General features: G+C 41.4%; 1 protein-coding gene across 1 annotated transcript; it reads right to left on the bottom strand.

Annotated features, from left to right (window-relative positions):
- Nucleotides 1–1894: 1894 nt before the first annotated feature.
- On the bottom strand, nucleotides 1895–10822 carry LOC129856914 (dynein axonemal heavy chain 11-like). Its single transcript, XM_055924673.1, has 5 exons — nucleotides 10447–10822; nucleotides 8034–8176; nucleotides 3418–3497; nucleotides 2992–3148; nucleotides 1895–2455 (listed from the first exon to the last, which is right to left on the bottom strand). The coding sequence occupies exons 2-5, from the start codon at nucleotides 8164–8166 to the stop codon at nucleotides 2379–2381; spliced, it is 447 nt and encodes a 148-aa protein (XP_055780648.1). The 5' UTR covers nucleotides 8167–8176; nucleotides 10447–10822; the 3' UTR covers nucleotides 1895–2378.
- Nucleotides 10823–15778: the final 4956 nt, after the last annotated feature.

Consider the following 15778-nt stretch of genomic DNA (forward strand, 5'->3'; position numbering starts at 1 on the left):
CTAATGACTCTGCCTCCTCACAGCAGAATCTACAGAGCTGGGAAGATTGTATCCCCCATATATATAACATTCTATTAGTTGCAAGAATTTTGTACAATAATTTAAATTGAAAAATTCGAAGTTTTGAATCCGGCGTTGTTTTGCGTATCAATTCATAAACCATGTGCCATGGAATGGGTACATCGAAAATCTCTTCCCAACTATTTTGCAATTTATATGGCACAGCTGTAAGTTTTTTGGTCCTTAAATGAAATTGGTATATGTTTTTATTTATCACACTTTTCTTTAACCATTTATGTTCTTTAATATAAGGCCGACATACAAGTTCCTTACTTTTATCCCCTTCCACCTGCCTCTTCCATTTTTGTGGTAATGCCGCAATTAATTGGTTGTAATTTTGGGTAGAGCAGACATTTCCATATGTCTGTGTTAGCTGCATGTGTGACATTACTCCACCAGTCCTATTTATGATATCATTCACAAAAATTATACCTTTTTTAAACATTTCTTCGATAAATACAGTTTTTTTATCAATTACTATATTTGAATTTAACCACAAGATTTGTTGTACTAATTGTTCCGTCCTTTCAGGTGGATTAAACTGAAATTGCAACCAACTTTCTAAGGCTTGTTTAAAAAATAAAGATATTTTGGAAATTATTTCCTTTTCAAGCAACCGAAAGTGAGCAGGTGTAATCTGAATAAAGGGAAAAAGGCCCTTCTTGAACATAGGATGAGACATTCGTACCAATCTACTAGAGAAACAGTTTGGATTTAAGTATAACTTTTGTATGACTGATGCCTTTAGTGAGAGGTCTAATGCTTTAATATTTAATAATTTCTGCCCTCCGAATTCATATTCGTTATATAAATAGGCCCTTTTAATTTTATCTGGCTTGCCGTTCCAAATAAAGTTGAATATTTTTTGTTCATATAATTTAAAAAGCAGGTCACTAGGTGTAGGCAAAACCATAAGCAAATAGGTAAACTGTGATATGATTAAAGAGTTAATCAGGGTGATTTTCCCACAAATAGACAGGTATTTTCCTTTCCATGGTAGCAAGATCTTATCTATTTTTGCTAACTTTCTATAAAAATTTATTGGAGTGAGATCATTTCTTTCTTTTGGGATTTGTATACCGAGTATGTCCACATCACCATCAGACCATTTAATTGGTAAACTACATGGCAATGTAAAATGTGTATTTTTTAGTGATCCAATACGTAATATGGTACATTTATCATAATTTGGTTTTAATCCAGAGAGGATAGCAAATGTATCTAGATCCTCTAAGAGGCCGTGGAGAGTTTCTAGTTGTGGTTTTAAAAGAAAACATGAATCATCAGCGTACAATGACACCTTAGTTTTTAGGCCCTGGATTTCTAATCCCTTAATAATAATGTTTGATCTAATTTTAACAGCTAACATTTCGATGGCAATAATAAATAGATATGCCGATAGTGGACAACCTTGTTTTACTCCTCTAGATAGTTTAAAACTTTCTGAGATGTAGCCATTATTTACTATTTTACACCTAGGGTTACTATACATAATTTTTACCCATTTTATAAGAGATTCCCCAAAATTGAAATATTCTAGGCATTTATATATAAACTCCAGTCGTACTTTATCAAAAGCCTTTTCAAAATCAGCTATGAAAACCAGGCCTGGTGTCCCCGATATTTCATAGTGTTCCATTGTTTCCAGTACTTGCCTTATATTATCTCCAATGTATCGTCCATGTAAAAAACCTGTCTGATTAGGATGAATAATATCTGACAAAACTTTTTTTATTCTATGCGCCAAGCATTTTGCTAGGATTTTTGCATCACAACACTGTAAGTATTTCTTTCTAATGGTGTAATGAACTCAGCAGAAAAAGAAACGTCCTCAAACTGTCAACTGTGTTTATTCTCAGAAACTTGAGCAACAATTAACAAAAGGGTGAAACTTAAAAGTATTTCTTTCTAATGGTGTAATGAACTCAGCAGAAAAAGAAACGTCCTCAAACTGTCAACTGTGTTTATTCTCAGAAACTTAACATGTGGAAATATTGGTATGAACATAAGATTCAACAACTGAGACATAAACTGAACAAGTTCCACAGACATGTGACTAACAGAAATTGAATAGTGTCCCTGAACAAAGGGGGAAAAGTAAGTCTGTATCTGGTGTGGCCACCAGCTGCATTACGTCCTGCATTGCATCTCCTCCTCATGGAATGCACCAGATTTGCCAGTGACAAAACATTTGAATCGTGTCTGTTATAAAACTCCTACTATATCACAGTGCAGTAAATAGATGGAGAATTCCTAACGCAAGACCTTCAATGGCCATCTCCTTGACTGCCTGATCCACTATGTTACGAACTTCCTCTTCAAACAGATGAAGCTGCAGTGCCATCAGGTCTTCCAAGGGTGATGCTGTCTGTCATGGTGTCATGGTGAAGTCCCCCTTCACAGACAGGAAGGTAGAACTGCGTTTATCATCACGCCTCCTATCAGTAACATTATCCTCATTATCAAGTCATGCTTCTCCATTTTCACACCCATGACCACAACACCTCATTGGAATGCACTGACTGGAAGTCACGCTGGACAAGAGCGTCTGTTAAATGGACAAAATGTTCAAACATTTAAAAAGAGCCACACCACTAGCCGGACATGTAATGCATGGAGGGAAAATGGTCAAGGACAAAGCACCCCAGAAAAATAAGAAATTCCCCATAGAAATGTCATTCATCCAGCCATCATTTCTACAGCATGTTTTATGAATGGATTGATCTATTGGGATGCATGGATCTATCCTAGCCTGTGATATGTGTCCCAAATGGCACACGTTTCCATTTATAGTACACTACTTTTGACTAGACCCCTATAGGCCCGAATCAAAAGTAGTGCACTATAAAGTGATTGGAAATAGGGTGCCATTTGGGACACATATCTATTTATTGAATCTCTTGTCAGATCAGTGCTAGTTCCCTCCGTCACCTTGGTGGTGATGATGAGTTGAGCCCTGTGGCGTTGCCGTATGGCATGGTTCTGCAGCTCGCTGACAGCCCGCAGTGACGTCAACAGGTTCTACACAGAGATCTAACCCACGATACACGTCCCTCACACGGGCCTCTTTGTACAGTTCACAGATGTCCTACACAAACAGAGGGTTGATAGTGATGACGTCGAACTGATAGGTTCAACACTAAGGCATCTAGTTGTTTGCTAACACATAGGGCATAATGACAGAATATACTGCAGAAGAGATGGGGAGGGTGATGTGTGTGTGTGTGTGTGTGTGTGTGTGTGTGTGTGTGTGTGTGTGTGTGTGTGTGTGTGTGTGTGTGTGTGTGTGTGTGTGTGTGTGTGTGTGTGTGTGTGTGTGTGTGTGTGTTGATGCGTTAGGTAGGTAGATGATGTCACCTTGACAAACCTCCAGAGCTCTGCGCCTATCTGGTCCATGTTTATCTCCCTCCACTTGGTCATTGTCCCTCCACACTGCACTGCATAGATAAATATACACAAGTGAATGAATGGGGATGGGGAGCCTTAATAGGACCGTTTTGAAGGTACCAGCAACACACTGGTGTTATCCTAGAGAGAGAGAGAGAGAGAGGAGAGGGCTTCCACAGTTCTGGAGTTATATTATGGTATTATCCTAGAGAGAGAGGAGAGGGCTTCCACAGCTCTGGAGTTATATTATGGTATTATCCTAGAGAGAGAGGAGAGGAGAGGGTTTCCACAGCTCTGGTGTTATATTATGGTATTATCCTAGAGAGAGAGGAGAGGGCTTCCACAGCTCTGGTGTTATATTATGGTATTATCCTAGAGAGAGAGAGAGGAGAGGGCTTCCACAGCTCTGGAGTTCAATCAATCAATCAATCAATCAATTTTATTTTATATAGCCCTTCGTACATCAGCTAATATCTCAAAGTGCTGTACAGAAACCCAGCCTAAAACCCAAAACAGCTAGTAATGCAGGTGTAGAAGCACGGTGGCTAGGAAAAACTCCCTAGAAAGGCCAAAACCTAGGAAGAAACCTAGAGAGGAACCAGGCTATGAGGGGTGGCCAGTCCTCTTCTGGCTGTGCCGGGTGGAGATTATAACAGAACTATGCCAAGATGTTCAAAAATGTTCATAAGTGACAAGCATGGTCAAATAATAATCATGAATAATTTTCAGTTGGCTTTTCATAGCTGATCATTAAGAGTTGAAAAACAACAGGTCTGGGACAGGTGGCGGTTCCATAACCGCAGGCAGAACAGCTGAAACTGGAATAGCAGCAAGGCCAGGCGGACTGAAGACAGCAAGGAGTCACCACGGGCGGCAGTCCCGACGCATGGTCCTAGGGCCCAGGTCCTCCGAGAGAAAGAAAGAGAGAAGGAGAAAATTAGAGAGAGCCAAGATTTTCAAAATGTTCATAAATGACAAGCATGGTCAAATAATAATCAGGAATAAATCTCAGTTGGCTTTTCATAGCCGATCATTAAGAGTTGAAAACAGCAGGTCTGGAACAGGTAGGGGTTTCGTAACCGCAGGCAGAACAGTTGAAACTGGAATAGCAGCAAGGCCAGGCGGACTGGGGACAGCAAGGTGTCAGCATGCCCGGTAGTCCTGACGTATGGTCCTAGGGCTCAGGTTCTCAGAGAGAAAGAGAGAACGAGAGAATTAGAGAGAGCATACTTAAATTCACACAGGACACTGGATAAGACAGGAGAAGTACTCCAGGTATAACCAACTGACCCTAGCCCCCCGACACATAAACTACTGCAGCATAAATACTGGAGGCTGAGACAGGAGCGGTCAGGAGACACTGTGGCCCCATCCGAAGAAACCCCCGGACAGGGCCAAACAGGAAGGATATAACCCCACCCACTTTGCCAAAGCACAGCCCCCGCACCACTGGAGGGATATCCTCAACCACCAACTTACAATCCTGAGACAAGGCCGAGTATAGCCCACAAAGGTCTCCACCACAGCACAAACCAAGGGGGGGGCGCCAACCCAGACAGGAAGATCACATCAGTAACTCAACCCACTCAAGTGACACACCCCTCCTAGGGATGGCATGAAAGAGCACCAGCAAGCCAGTGACTCAGCCCCTGTAACAGGGTTAGAGGCAGAGAATCCCAGTGGAGAGAGGGGAACCGGCCTGGCAGAGACAGCAAGGGCGGTTCGTTGCTCCAGAGCCTTTCCGTTCACCTTCACACTCCTGGGCCAGACTACACTCAATCATATGACCTACTGAAGAGATAAGTCTTCAGTAAAGACTTAAAGGTTGAGACCGAGTCTGCGTCTCTCACATGGGTAGGCAGACTGTTCCATAAAAATGGAGATCTATAGGAGAAAGCCCTGCCTCCCGCTGTTTGCTTAGAAATTCTAGGGACAATTAGGAGGCCTGCGTCTTGTGACCGTAGCGTACGTATTGGTATGTACGGCAGGACCAACTCGGAAAGATAGGTAGGAGCAAGCCCATGTAACGCTTTATAGGTTAACAGTAAAACCTTGAAATCAGCCCTTGCCTTAACAGGAAGCCAGTGTAGGGAAGCTAGCACTGGAGTAATATGATCAAATTTCTTGGTTCTAGTCAGGATTCTAGCAGCCGTATTTAGCACTAACTGAAGTTTATTTAGTGCTTTATCCGGGTAGCCGGAAAGTAGAGCATTGCAGTAGTCTAACCTAGAAGTAACAAATGCATGGATTCATTTTTCTGCATCATTTTTGGACATAAAATTTCTGATTTTTGCAATGTTACGTAGATGGGAAAAAGCTGTCCTTGAAACAGTCTTGATATGTTCGTCAAAAGAGAGATCAGGGTCAAGAGTAACGCCGAGGTCCTTCACAGTTTTATTTGATACGACTTTACAACCATCAAGATGAATTGTCAGATTTAACAGAAGATCTCTTTGTTTCTTGGGACCTAGAACAAGCATCTCTGTTTTGTCCGAGTTAAAAAAGTAGAAAGTTTTCAGCCATCCACTTCCTTATGTCTGAAACACAGGCTTCTAGCGAGGGCAATTTTGGGGCTTCACCATGTTTCATTGAAATGTACAGCTGTGTGTCATCCGCATAGCAGTGAAAGTTAACATTATGTTTTCGAATAACATCCCCAAGAGGTAAAATATATAGTGAAAACAATAGTGGTCCTAAAACGGAACCTTGAGGAACACCGAAATGTACAGTTGATTTGTCAGAGGACAGACCATTCACAGAGACAAACTGATATCTTTCCGACAGGTAAGATCTAAACCAGGCCAGAACTTGTCCGTGTAGACCAATTTGGGTTTCCAGTCTCTCCAAAAGAATGTGGTGATCGATGGTGTCAAAGGCAGCACTAAGGTCTAGTAGCACGAGGACAGATGCAGAGCCACGGTCTGACGCCATTAAAAGGTCATTTACCACCTTCACAAGTGCAGTCTCAGTGCTATGATGGGGTCTAACACCAGACTGAAGCATTTCGTATACATTGTTTGTCTTCAGAAAGGCAGTGAGTTGCTGCGCAACAGCTTTTTCTAAAATTTTTGAGAGGAATGGAAGATTCGATATAGGCCGATAGTTTTTTATATTTTCGGGTCAAGGTTTGGCTTTTTCAAGAGAGGCTTTATCACTGCCACTTTTAGTGAGTTTGGTACACATCCGGTGGATAGAGAGCTGTTTATTATGTTCAACATAGGAGGGCCAAGCACAGGAAGCAGCTCTTTCAGCAGTTTAGTAGGAATAGGATCCAGTATGCAGCTTGAAGGTTTAGAGGCCATTATTATTTTCATCATTGTGTCAAGAGATATAGTACTAAAACACTTAAGTGTCTCTCCCGATCCCAGGCCCTCGCAGAGCTGTGCAGATCCAGGACAGCTAAGCCCTGGAGGAATACGCAGATTCAAAGAGGAGTCCGTAATTTGCTTTCTAATGGTCATGATCTTTTCCTCAAAGAAGTTCATTAATTTATTACTGCTGAAGTGAAAGCCATCCTCTCTTGGGGAATGCTGCTTTTTAGTTAGCTTTGCAACAGTATCAAAAAGAAATTTACACTGAAATTACCCTTGCCTAACGATTGCGTCTGAAGCTGGGCTTGTAGCACAGCTATTCTCGCCGTAAGGCGATCGTTCTCCTGTATATTATGAGTACAGCGACTGCAATTAGAAGACATCATATTTATTATTATATTAGTTATATAGTATATAGTATATAGTTATATTATGGTATTATCCTAGAGAGAGAGGAGAGGAGAGGGCTTCCACAGCTCTGGAGTTATATTATGGTATTATCCTAGAGAGAGAGGAGGGGGCTTCCACAGCTCTGGAGTTATATTATGGTATTATCCTAGAGAGAGAGGAGAGGAGAGGGCTTCCACAGCTCTGGAGTTATATTATGGTATTATCCTAGAGAGAGAGGATAGGAGAGGGCTTCCACAGCTCTGGAGTTATATTATGGTATTATCCTAGAGAGAGAGAGAGGAGAGGGCTTCCACAGCTCTGGTGTTATATTATGGTATTATCCTAGAGAGAGAGAGGAGAGGAGAGGGCTTCCACAGCTCTGGTGTTATATTATGGTGTTATTCAGGTCAAACAGCCTGTCTGTGACCACCTGTCTGTCCCTGACTGCCAGCAGGTGTCCCATCACCTCCACTAAGACACCATGGTCGCCCTCAGACACAGCCTGCCTCAACCCCTCGTCTGTGGCCCGCACAAACTGCTCCAGCTCATCCAGATTGGGAGGGTAGGGGAACCATGGATGGAATGTTTAAACAGTAGATAGTGTTGACTAGAGATCAAGTCTTAAACAGTAAATAGCCTCTGAAGTGTGTGCAATGTTTTCTCCTGATCATAGCTCCACCAATAAACAATGTTTTTCTCCTGATCATAGCTCCACCAATAAACAATGTTTTTCTCCTGATCAGAAATCCACCAATAAACAATGTAGGTTTTTTGTTTTGCTGTTACGATGTAAATGTTTCTGCTGCTGAACCCAACCCCTCCTAACAACACACACTTGGGAGGAGCACACATTGAATTCTGCTAGATAAATGAACAGACGTTCACCTGTCAGTGATGTCATAAGATGTTCCTTGAACATCCAGCTCCACTTCTTAATGATGTTCGGAAGACTCATCTTGAATGACTTGATATCTACTCTGAACCATTCCCCAAACACTCTAAAGTCCTCCAGCTTCATAGTAGTCAATCTGGAAAATCAAGCAGAAACTGAATTAGAAATCACCTAATTTAGTGACAAATTTAGTATTTGTATTGTATTGCAGTCTTTTAAAATGTCTACTAGGGTTGCAACATTCCTGTGGATCTCCCCAAATTCCCTGCTTTTCCAGAAATCTCTGTTGGAAAATTCCCAGAATAAACAGGAAATCCGGGAATCATCCAAAACGGATTACTGACAAAACAGGGAATTTTGAATAAAGTTACTGGAATTTTGCAACCCTAGTCTCTGTAGAGCTTTACAATGTCCTAAAGTGTAGTCAAACTTTCACATTGTGAGACTGCTTGTGTAACAGTTTTGCTTCCGTCCCTCTCCTTGCCCCGAACCAGGGACCCTCTGCACACATCAATAACTGACACCCGCGAAGCAAAAGCCACAGCCCTTGCAGAGCAATGGAAACAACTACTTCAAGGTCTCGGAGCGAGTGACGTCACCAATTGAACCGCTATTAGCGTGCACCCCGCTAACTAGCTAGCCATTTCACACCGGTTACACTTCATGTTCTCCACAAAGAAGTCCAGAGAGCAGATGTTGAAATATGGCATCTCATATGAGGGACACTGTACCTGCTGGGATATGCTGAGTATATGGTATTTCCTGGAGGTCCAAAAGTTAAGCTCAGCACTGGGTTCTGGGTTAAGACTCTTAAGAAGCAGCTCAGCTCTGGGCCCTGGATTCTGGGTTCAAACCCTTCAGAAGCAGCTCAGCACTAGGCTCTGGGTTCAGACCCATCAGAAGCAGCTCAGCACTAGGCTCTGGGTTCAGACCCATCAGAAGCAGCTCAGCTCTGGGCCCTGGGTTCAGACCCATCAGAAGCAGCTCAGCACTAGGCTCTGGGTTCAGACCCATCAGAAGGAGCTCAGCACTAGGCTCTGGGTTCAGACCCATCAGAAGCAGCTCATCACTAGGCCCTGGGTTCAGACCCATCAGAAGCAGCTCAGCACTAGGCTCTGGGTTCAGACCCATCAGAAGCAGCTCAGCACTAGGCTCTGGGTTCAGACCCATCAGAAGCAGCTCAGCACTAGGCTCTGGGTTCAGACCCATCAGAAGCAGCTCAGCACTAGGCCCTGGGTTCAGACCCATCAGAAGCAGCTCAGCACTAGGCTCTGGGTTCAGACCCATCAGAAGCAGCTCAGCACTAGGCCCTGGGTTCAGACCCATCAGAAGCAGCTCAGCACTAGGCTCTGGGTTCAGACCCATCAGAAGCAGCTCAGCACTAGGCTCTGGGTTCAGATCCATCAGAAGCAGCTCAGCACTAGGCCCTGGGTTCAAACCAATCAGAAGCAGCTCAGCACTAGGCTCTGGGTTCAGACCCATCAGAAGCAGCTCAGCACTAGGCTCTGGGTTCAGACCCTTCAGAAGCAGCTGGGGAGCTGGGATGGGAAGGACCGTTTTCCCAGAGAACCTTCTGATGTTCCTTTGAGAGCCCTCTATCCTGGCTGTAGCAGTTGGGATGGGGAGGACTGTTTTCCCAAAGAACTGTCCCCTGACCATGGACACCTTGTTCCTCATGTTCTCTGAATGGCCAACCACGTCTTGTGACATCAAATGCGGCCACGTCTGATGGTTCTTCTCGTTGGACAGTAGTGGCACACACACACACCTTGACAAACTAGATTAGTAAAAGTAGACTTTCTCTATCGGTTCATGTCTTTGGTCTTTGGGATAAACACGCATGTACTGTAGTCATTGACTACATCTTAATACGATGACTACATGTGGATATTTTGTCACCTTGACCAAATAGAGAAAATCTCTCTTGATTGGTCTTTGGTATAAACAAGCAGCGACAAATATTCCCTTTAATCTATCAATGTAGGTCTAACCTTATTTCATGCTAGTTGTTTAATTATTTAACATAATTCAGGTCAGAATTATTTAGTGGACTGACTGATTGTAATTTGGATTGGTGACTGGGTCAAAAAAAAACACTGGAGACCAAGCCAAATAGTAAGGTTCCTGCAGTTTTCAGCAATGATGGACACAGCTCTCTTCTTGAGAACAGAACATTATTTGTTTTTAGGAGCAGGTAAGGCCTAAAGATTGATTTACAAATGAGTTAGAAATTACAGGCAGTAGCCAAGACAATGTTCCACTGTAAAAAAAAATAGTCAAGTAAATCTAATTTACAATAAAATAATTGACAATGTCTCCTTGCTCATAGACCCAAAACAATAATGTGTTTACAGCAGTAAAAACACATTCAAGTACTAAAGTTACTAAGTAACCTGTCGGCCTTACCTCGGGGAGCACCAGTCGATGATATAGTAAAAAACAATACTTTGCTTTTCGAAGACACCTTTCAGAACTGTCTGGCTATCCTCGACTGTAACACACTTCTTCTCCCAGGTTTCCTGCCTCACTTCCAAAATCCGACAAAACGTTTGTTTTTATAAACTTTACTCTGTCATCCTCCCAAAAGGAGGGAACATTCTCCTCAACAGACATGTTTCTTCCTGACAATTCCTCGTCACTAAACTTCAAACTTGTGTCACTATTTAGCGCTACTTCAATCCGCGGGAAAGTATGTAACAGTTTCTCACTATTTGACGAACTAGTCATGATTGACGTGAGAGGTATGCATGCGCTCCTGCGCGAGATGTTCCTTTGCAGTACAATGTTAGGGGGCGGTGTAGCGTCTCGTTTCCTTGCCGACGATTATACAGATGCTCAAACTCCCTTGTATCTTCAAAGAGAAAACCACTCCTGGAAAAACAAATCTTCCCAAATTGCTCAGTAGTTGTAGGTCTTTTCATACCATATTCGGGGTTCTGGGAGTAACGGATTACATGTAATATTTTACATGTAAGAGATAACAAAAATGGAAACTGTAATCCGTTACATTACTAGCAAAAATATTGCAATCAGATTACAGATACTTTTGAAAAAACTAGATGATTACTTCGAGGATTACTTTGAAGATGTTTACGAAAAAAATATTTGACACTCCTCTGTTTTCTCAATGACATTCAAATCAGCATTGAAAAACATGTCAAATTGAAGGTGGTACCACCTGAGCGAGTCTGACCACAACTCAGAGGCCACTATGATGACACACCACATGTGTTTGATGGATCGCGGGAAAAGAGCAGCAACAGCCTTTTGTAGGCTACAGTCCAAGCTATGTCTTCCATTGGTGCGACTGCTGTCGGCATCCAAAGATTATACAACTTGAACAAACGCTTGGCGGTAAGGATGACAGCAGTGGTGTAGTCTACGGTGATACGGATATCACTTATTGTTGATATCTACATAGCGCATTGATGTGAATCACACTGCTGCTCTCTCATTTAGCTATTTACGCCTTATAGGTTGTGGTTGTTGTGGAAATCTAAATGTGTATTTGAACCCAATAATGGTTGAATTCAAGAAGTTTAAACTGCCTATATATCGTTGTTTTTGAAACCAGTGGACAGCCAGTGAAGAAATGCGCTCGTGCACATCTGCATAGTGCGGATCCCAGCCTATGGAATAAAAGTGGGGCTTTTATCAGTGGTGGAAAAAGTACTCAATTGTCATACTTGAGTAAAAGTAAAGGTACCTTAATAGAAAATGAATCAAGTAAAAGAGAAAATAACCCAGTAAAATACTACTTGAGTTAAAGTCTAAAAGTATTTGGTTTTAAATATATTTAAGTATCAAAAGTAAAAAAATATATAAATCATTTCTTATTCCTTATATCAAGCCAACCAGTCGGCACAATTATCTTGTTTTTATTTATGTATAGTCAAGGGCACACTCCAACGCTCAGACATAATTTACAAATAAAGCATTTGTCTTTAGTGAGTCCGCCAGATCAGAGGCAGTGGGGATGACCAGGGATGTTCTCTTGATAAGGCTGTGAATTGGACCATTTCCCTGTGCTGCTAAGCATTCAACATGTAATGAGTACTTTTGGGTGTCAGGGAAAATGTATGGAGTAAAAAGTACATAATGTAGTGAAGTAAAAGTAAAAGTTGTCAAAAATATAAATAGTAAAGTACAGATACACAAAAAAAATACTTAAGTAAAAATACTTTAAGGTACTATATAAGTACTTTACACCACTGGCTTATATTGCTCAATCTAATTCATGCTGATAAAAAAGTACATCCATAGACCTAATGGACACATGGTCAAACTTGCACACTTTTGATAGACTTAAAGGGGCAATCTGTAGTTGCTACATACATTTTTGGACTTATAAATTATATATATTAATGTAAAGATATAACGATATATACGTTACTGATTACAATTTTGGACAGGTACAGTAATTAGTAACTGTAACAGATTACATTTAGAAAGTAACCTACTGTACCCAACCCTGACAATATTTGATAAGAATTACTAGTTGACTACAGAAAGAGCATTGCAAATGTAGGTAGTGGAATAACCTAAATTGCAATCCAGGGTAAATTTGTTTAATAAATTCACCTGCATTGATGTAGAATTGTGTTTGGACAATATTCAACATCTAGATCGGACTGTTAAATGCAATAAAATGGTATTGTATTGAACTGATGATCCCAACTGTAGACCTAGGTGTTGTCCTTTGGGACTATGGGGCCCAGGGGGTGATCATCTCCATTTTAGGGGTTTGTGTGTACAATGCTGTCCAATGTCCATGGCAACAGACAGTCCTGTGACAGGGGCTGAACTCATCCCAGCCTTCTAAAGCCCAAACACTGGTCAGGGTAGATAAGGAGAGGAGCGGAGAAGTGTCATTTCAGACTTCCGACTAGCACGTGAGTGCAGAACTAGTAGACATGCATGTGGTGAGTCCATCCATATAGTAATTGTGCTGAAATGTAATATATTTAGATAAGGTTAGCAACCCATAAGCCGATGCATTTCAGAGTTATATTGATGATCACTAAGGTTAATATAACCATATTGATTATCAATTTCCACAACACAAAGACAAATGTACCCAAGAACCTTCACCCCTCATAATGCGATTATGAATCATGCAAACATGAAAATGTGTTTCTGCCATTATCTCCAAATGCAGCACTGTGAATTATAAAGAGTCCTGTATAGGAGGATGACGAATGTGGGAACTTGTCTCCTTAAATTCTTAAGATGTGGCCAATAATGCAATTACCTGCAAATAATGACAGACATTTTGTCAACTTTGCCTACAGTTCCTTATTATTAACATTACTACTTCCAGATTACAGCAACCTGACCTATGTTGTGTTTCCTTTCTTGCACAGGCTACACTAGGGGGAGAAAACCCTGGTCCTGGAGGGCTGCAACCACTTCACCTGTTTGATTTAACCAACCTGGAAGACCAGGTGTGTTGAATTTAGGCAACCACTGAACTGATCATTTAGCTCAGTTGGTCAGGTGTGGTGCCTAGTTGGAACAAAATCCGGCAATACCTGTGGCACTGCATGAACGGGGTTGCCTACCCCTGGGCTACAGAGTAGGCTACCTACTACCCCAGGGTTTTCCCAACTCGGTTCTACTCAACACGTGGTAGTGTTGAGTAGACCAACCCTCACCTTTGATGTTGGCTAGATAGCTAGAGTAAGACAGCATGTTAAGGATGCCCCCTGCAGGATATAGGCAGCCTACCAAGGGCACATCGGCCTTTCACACAAGTGTTCTTCTCCAGCGGGATAGACTGCGCATGACCTTGTTTTCTTTATGAGCTTTCTATTTACGTTCTGGGTGTTGAACAGTCTCGAGAATCAGGGGGCTTTGTCTCATGGGTTTTAACTCGATTTTTAAGTGACAAAACAGTTGAATCGCAAAAAATAATCACTGAAATCAAATGAATTAAAATAATAACAAACTTTAGTGTAGTTGGAAGAAATGTGCTCTCCAAATGTCAGTGATTAATTTTTGCGAAATAAAATTGGCCTATTCTTGATGAACGGCATGTCACCACGTCAGAAGGGAAATAAAAGCCTACAGTTTTTTGACTCTCAAGACGATTATACATTTGATTATGTAGAACTATGACGTTGCATTGGGTAGGTTAGCTATCATGTCCTGCAGAGGGCACTGCTTTGTCTCTTTTAGCAGACTTCTCTCAAGACAACGCTTGACTTTTTCATGCCTCTGGGTTCCCCTCGCATTATGCAACAGAGTGAAATACAACGGTGAGTTTTTAACATGTCATCCTGACAAGAACTGGCCTATTAGATCAGATTGTGCGATTTCAACATTGAGGAGTTGTGTTTTTCAGTAGCCTCGTCTATTTTTTACAGCAATTAGGCAAACGTCTATACTCCAGCAGTGCCACTAAAATGCAGTCAAATGTAGGCCAAACGTATACCATAATAAACTGCATCACTGTGTCATGTGTGAATGAATAAAGACAACGTCAGTGATGACATGAATAGGGCCGACGGATAGGCCTACAACACAACACAAACATAGTTGTACGCTATTCCATCAATCTCAAAGTGGAGCCTAACATGGTAACGGCTATGTGGCTGTCGGCAAGCCCATAGCTATCGATGGAAATAGTTGATCTTTACACGCACAGGTTGTGTAACTTTAGTAATGTAGAAATGTAGGATGTATTTTGAAATGCTAAATAAGTGAATATCGTACAATTTGAACAGCATAAAGTCAATAGTCCTACAAACAACCTGAATGAGTATTATTTATTAGTATAAACTAATGTTGGCGTATCCATTTGTTCATTTATTTAGGTTATTTATTTTATCATGTAATTCCTTACATACCCCCATATTATATATTATTTTTTAAATGGGTCTATAAAGACCAACAAAAAAAACAAGCAAAACATCTCGATAGATATGAATGCAGATATGAGCCCACATCAAACCTAATAGTCTAAAATCAACGATGCATTTATTAAAAAATTATCCATATTGATAAACTAACAAACAAACAAACACGTATTTTTTTCTTATACCGCTGGAATTGTGTTACAGCAAAGAGACTAGCATGTCAAATCCGGCCCCATGCAGGTTTCCCATGAGGCTACTGCTGTGTTATGTAAACCCCCGAATGAACAAATTTGTTATCCCACACCCGAGGGCATCTGTTGATGGATACGCTGTCCTGGGGGACAGAGTAAAGCTCCAGTACAACAGCCGGCGCTTATCTTGAAAGGCTTGTTTTAAGTGTTCCTCTGTTAATATACAAAAGATTTAAGGACACCCATTACCTGACTATTGTGGTATAATCCCATGGTTTTGTGTTAAACGTGCACAGTTGATAGTTTGGACATATGTCTGCTGCTTAAATATCCAATTCAGCCGTTTTTATCTCAATATCAAAACATTTCTTGGTAACAATTAAGTACCTTACTGTGATTGTTTTACATTAAAATGTTGAAAAATAAACAAAAAGAGCTTTCTCAAGCAATCATTTGCTCGGACTGTCTGAGTGGGAGGGGAAAACTGAAAATTGTCACGTTCCTGACCTATTTATGTTAGTTGTTATGTGTGTTAGTTGGTCAGGACGTGAGGTTGGGTGGGCATTCTATGTTATTTGTTTCTATGTTGGTTTTGGTTTGCCTGGTATGGCTCTTGATTAGAGGCAGGTGGTTTGCGTTTTCCTCTAATCAAGAGTCATATTTAGGTAGGGCATTCTCACTGTTTGTTTG

This window comes from Salvelinus fontinalis, chromosome 6 (genome assembly GCF_029448725.1).
Source record: "Salvelinus fontinalis isolate EN_2023a chromosome 6, ASM2944872v1, whole genome shotgun sequence".
Taxonomy (NCBI): Eukaryota; Metazoa; Chordata; class Actinopteri; order Salmoniformes; family Salmonidae; genus Salvelinus; species Salvelinus fontinalis.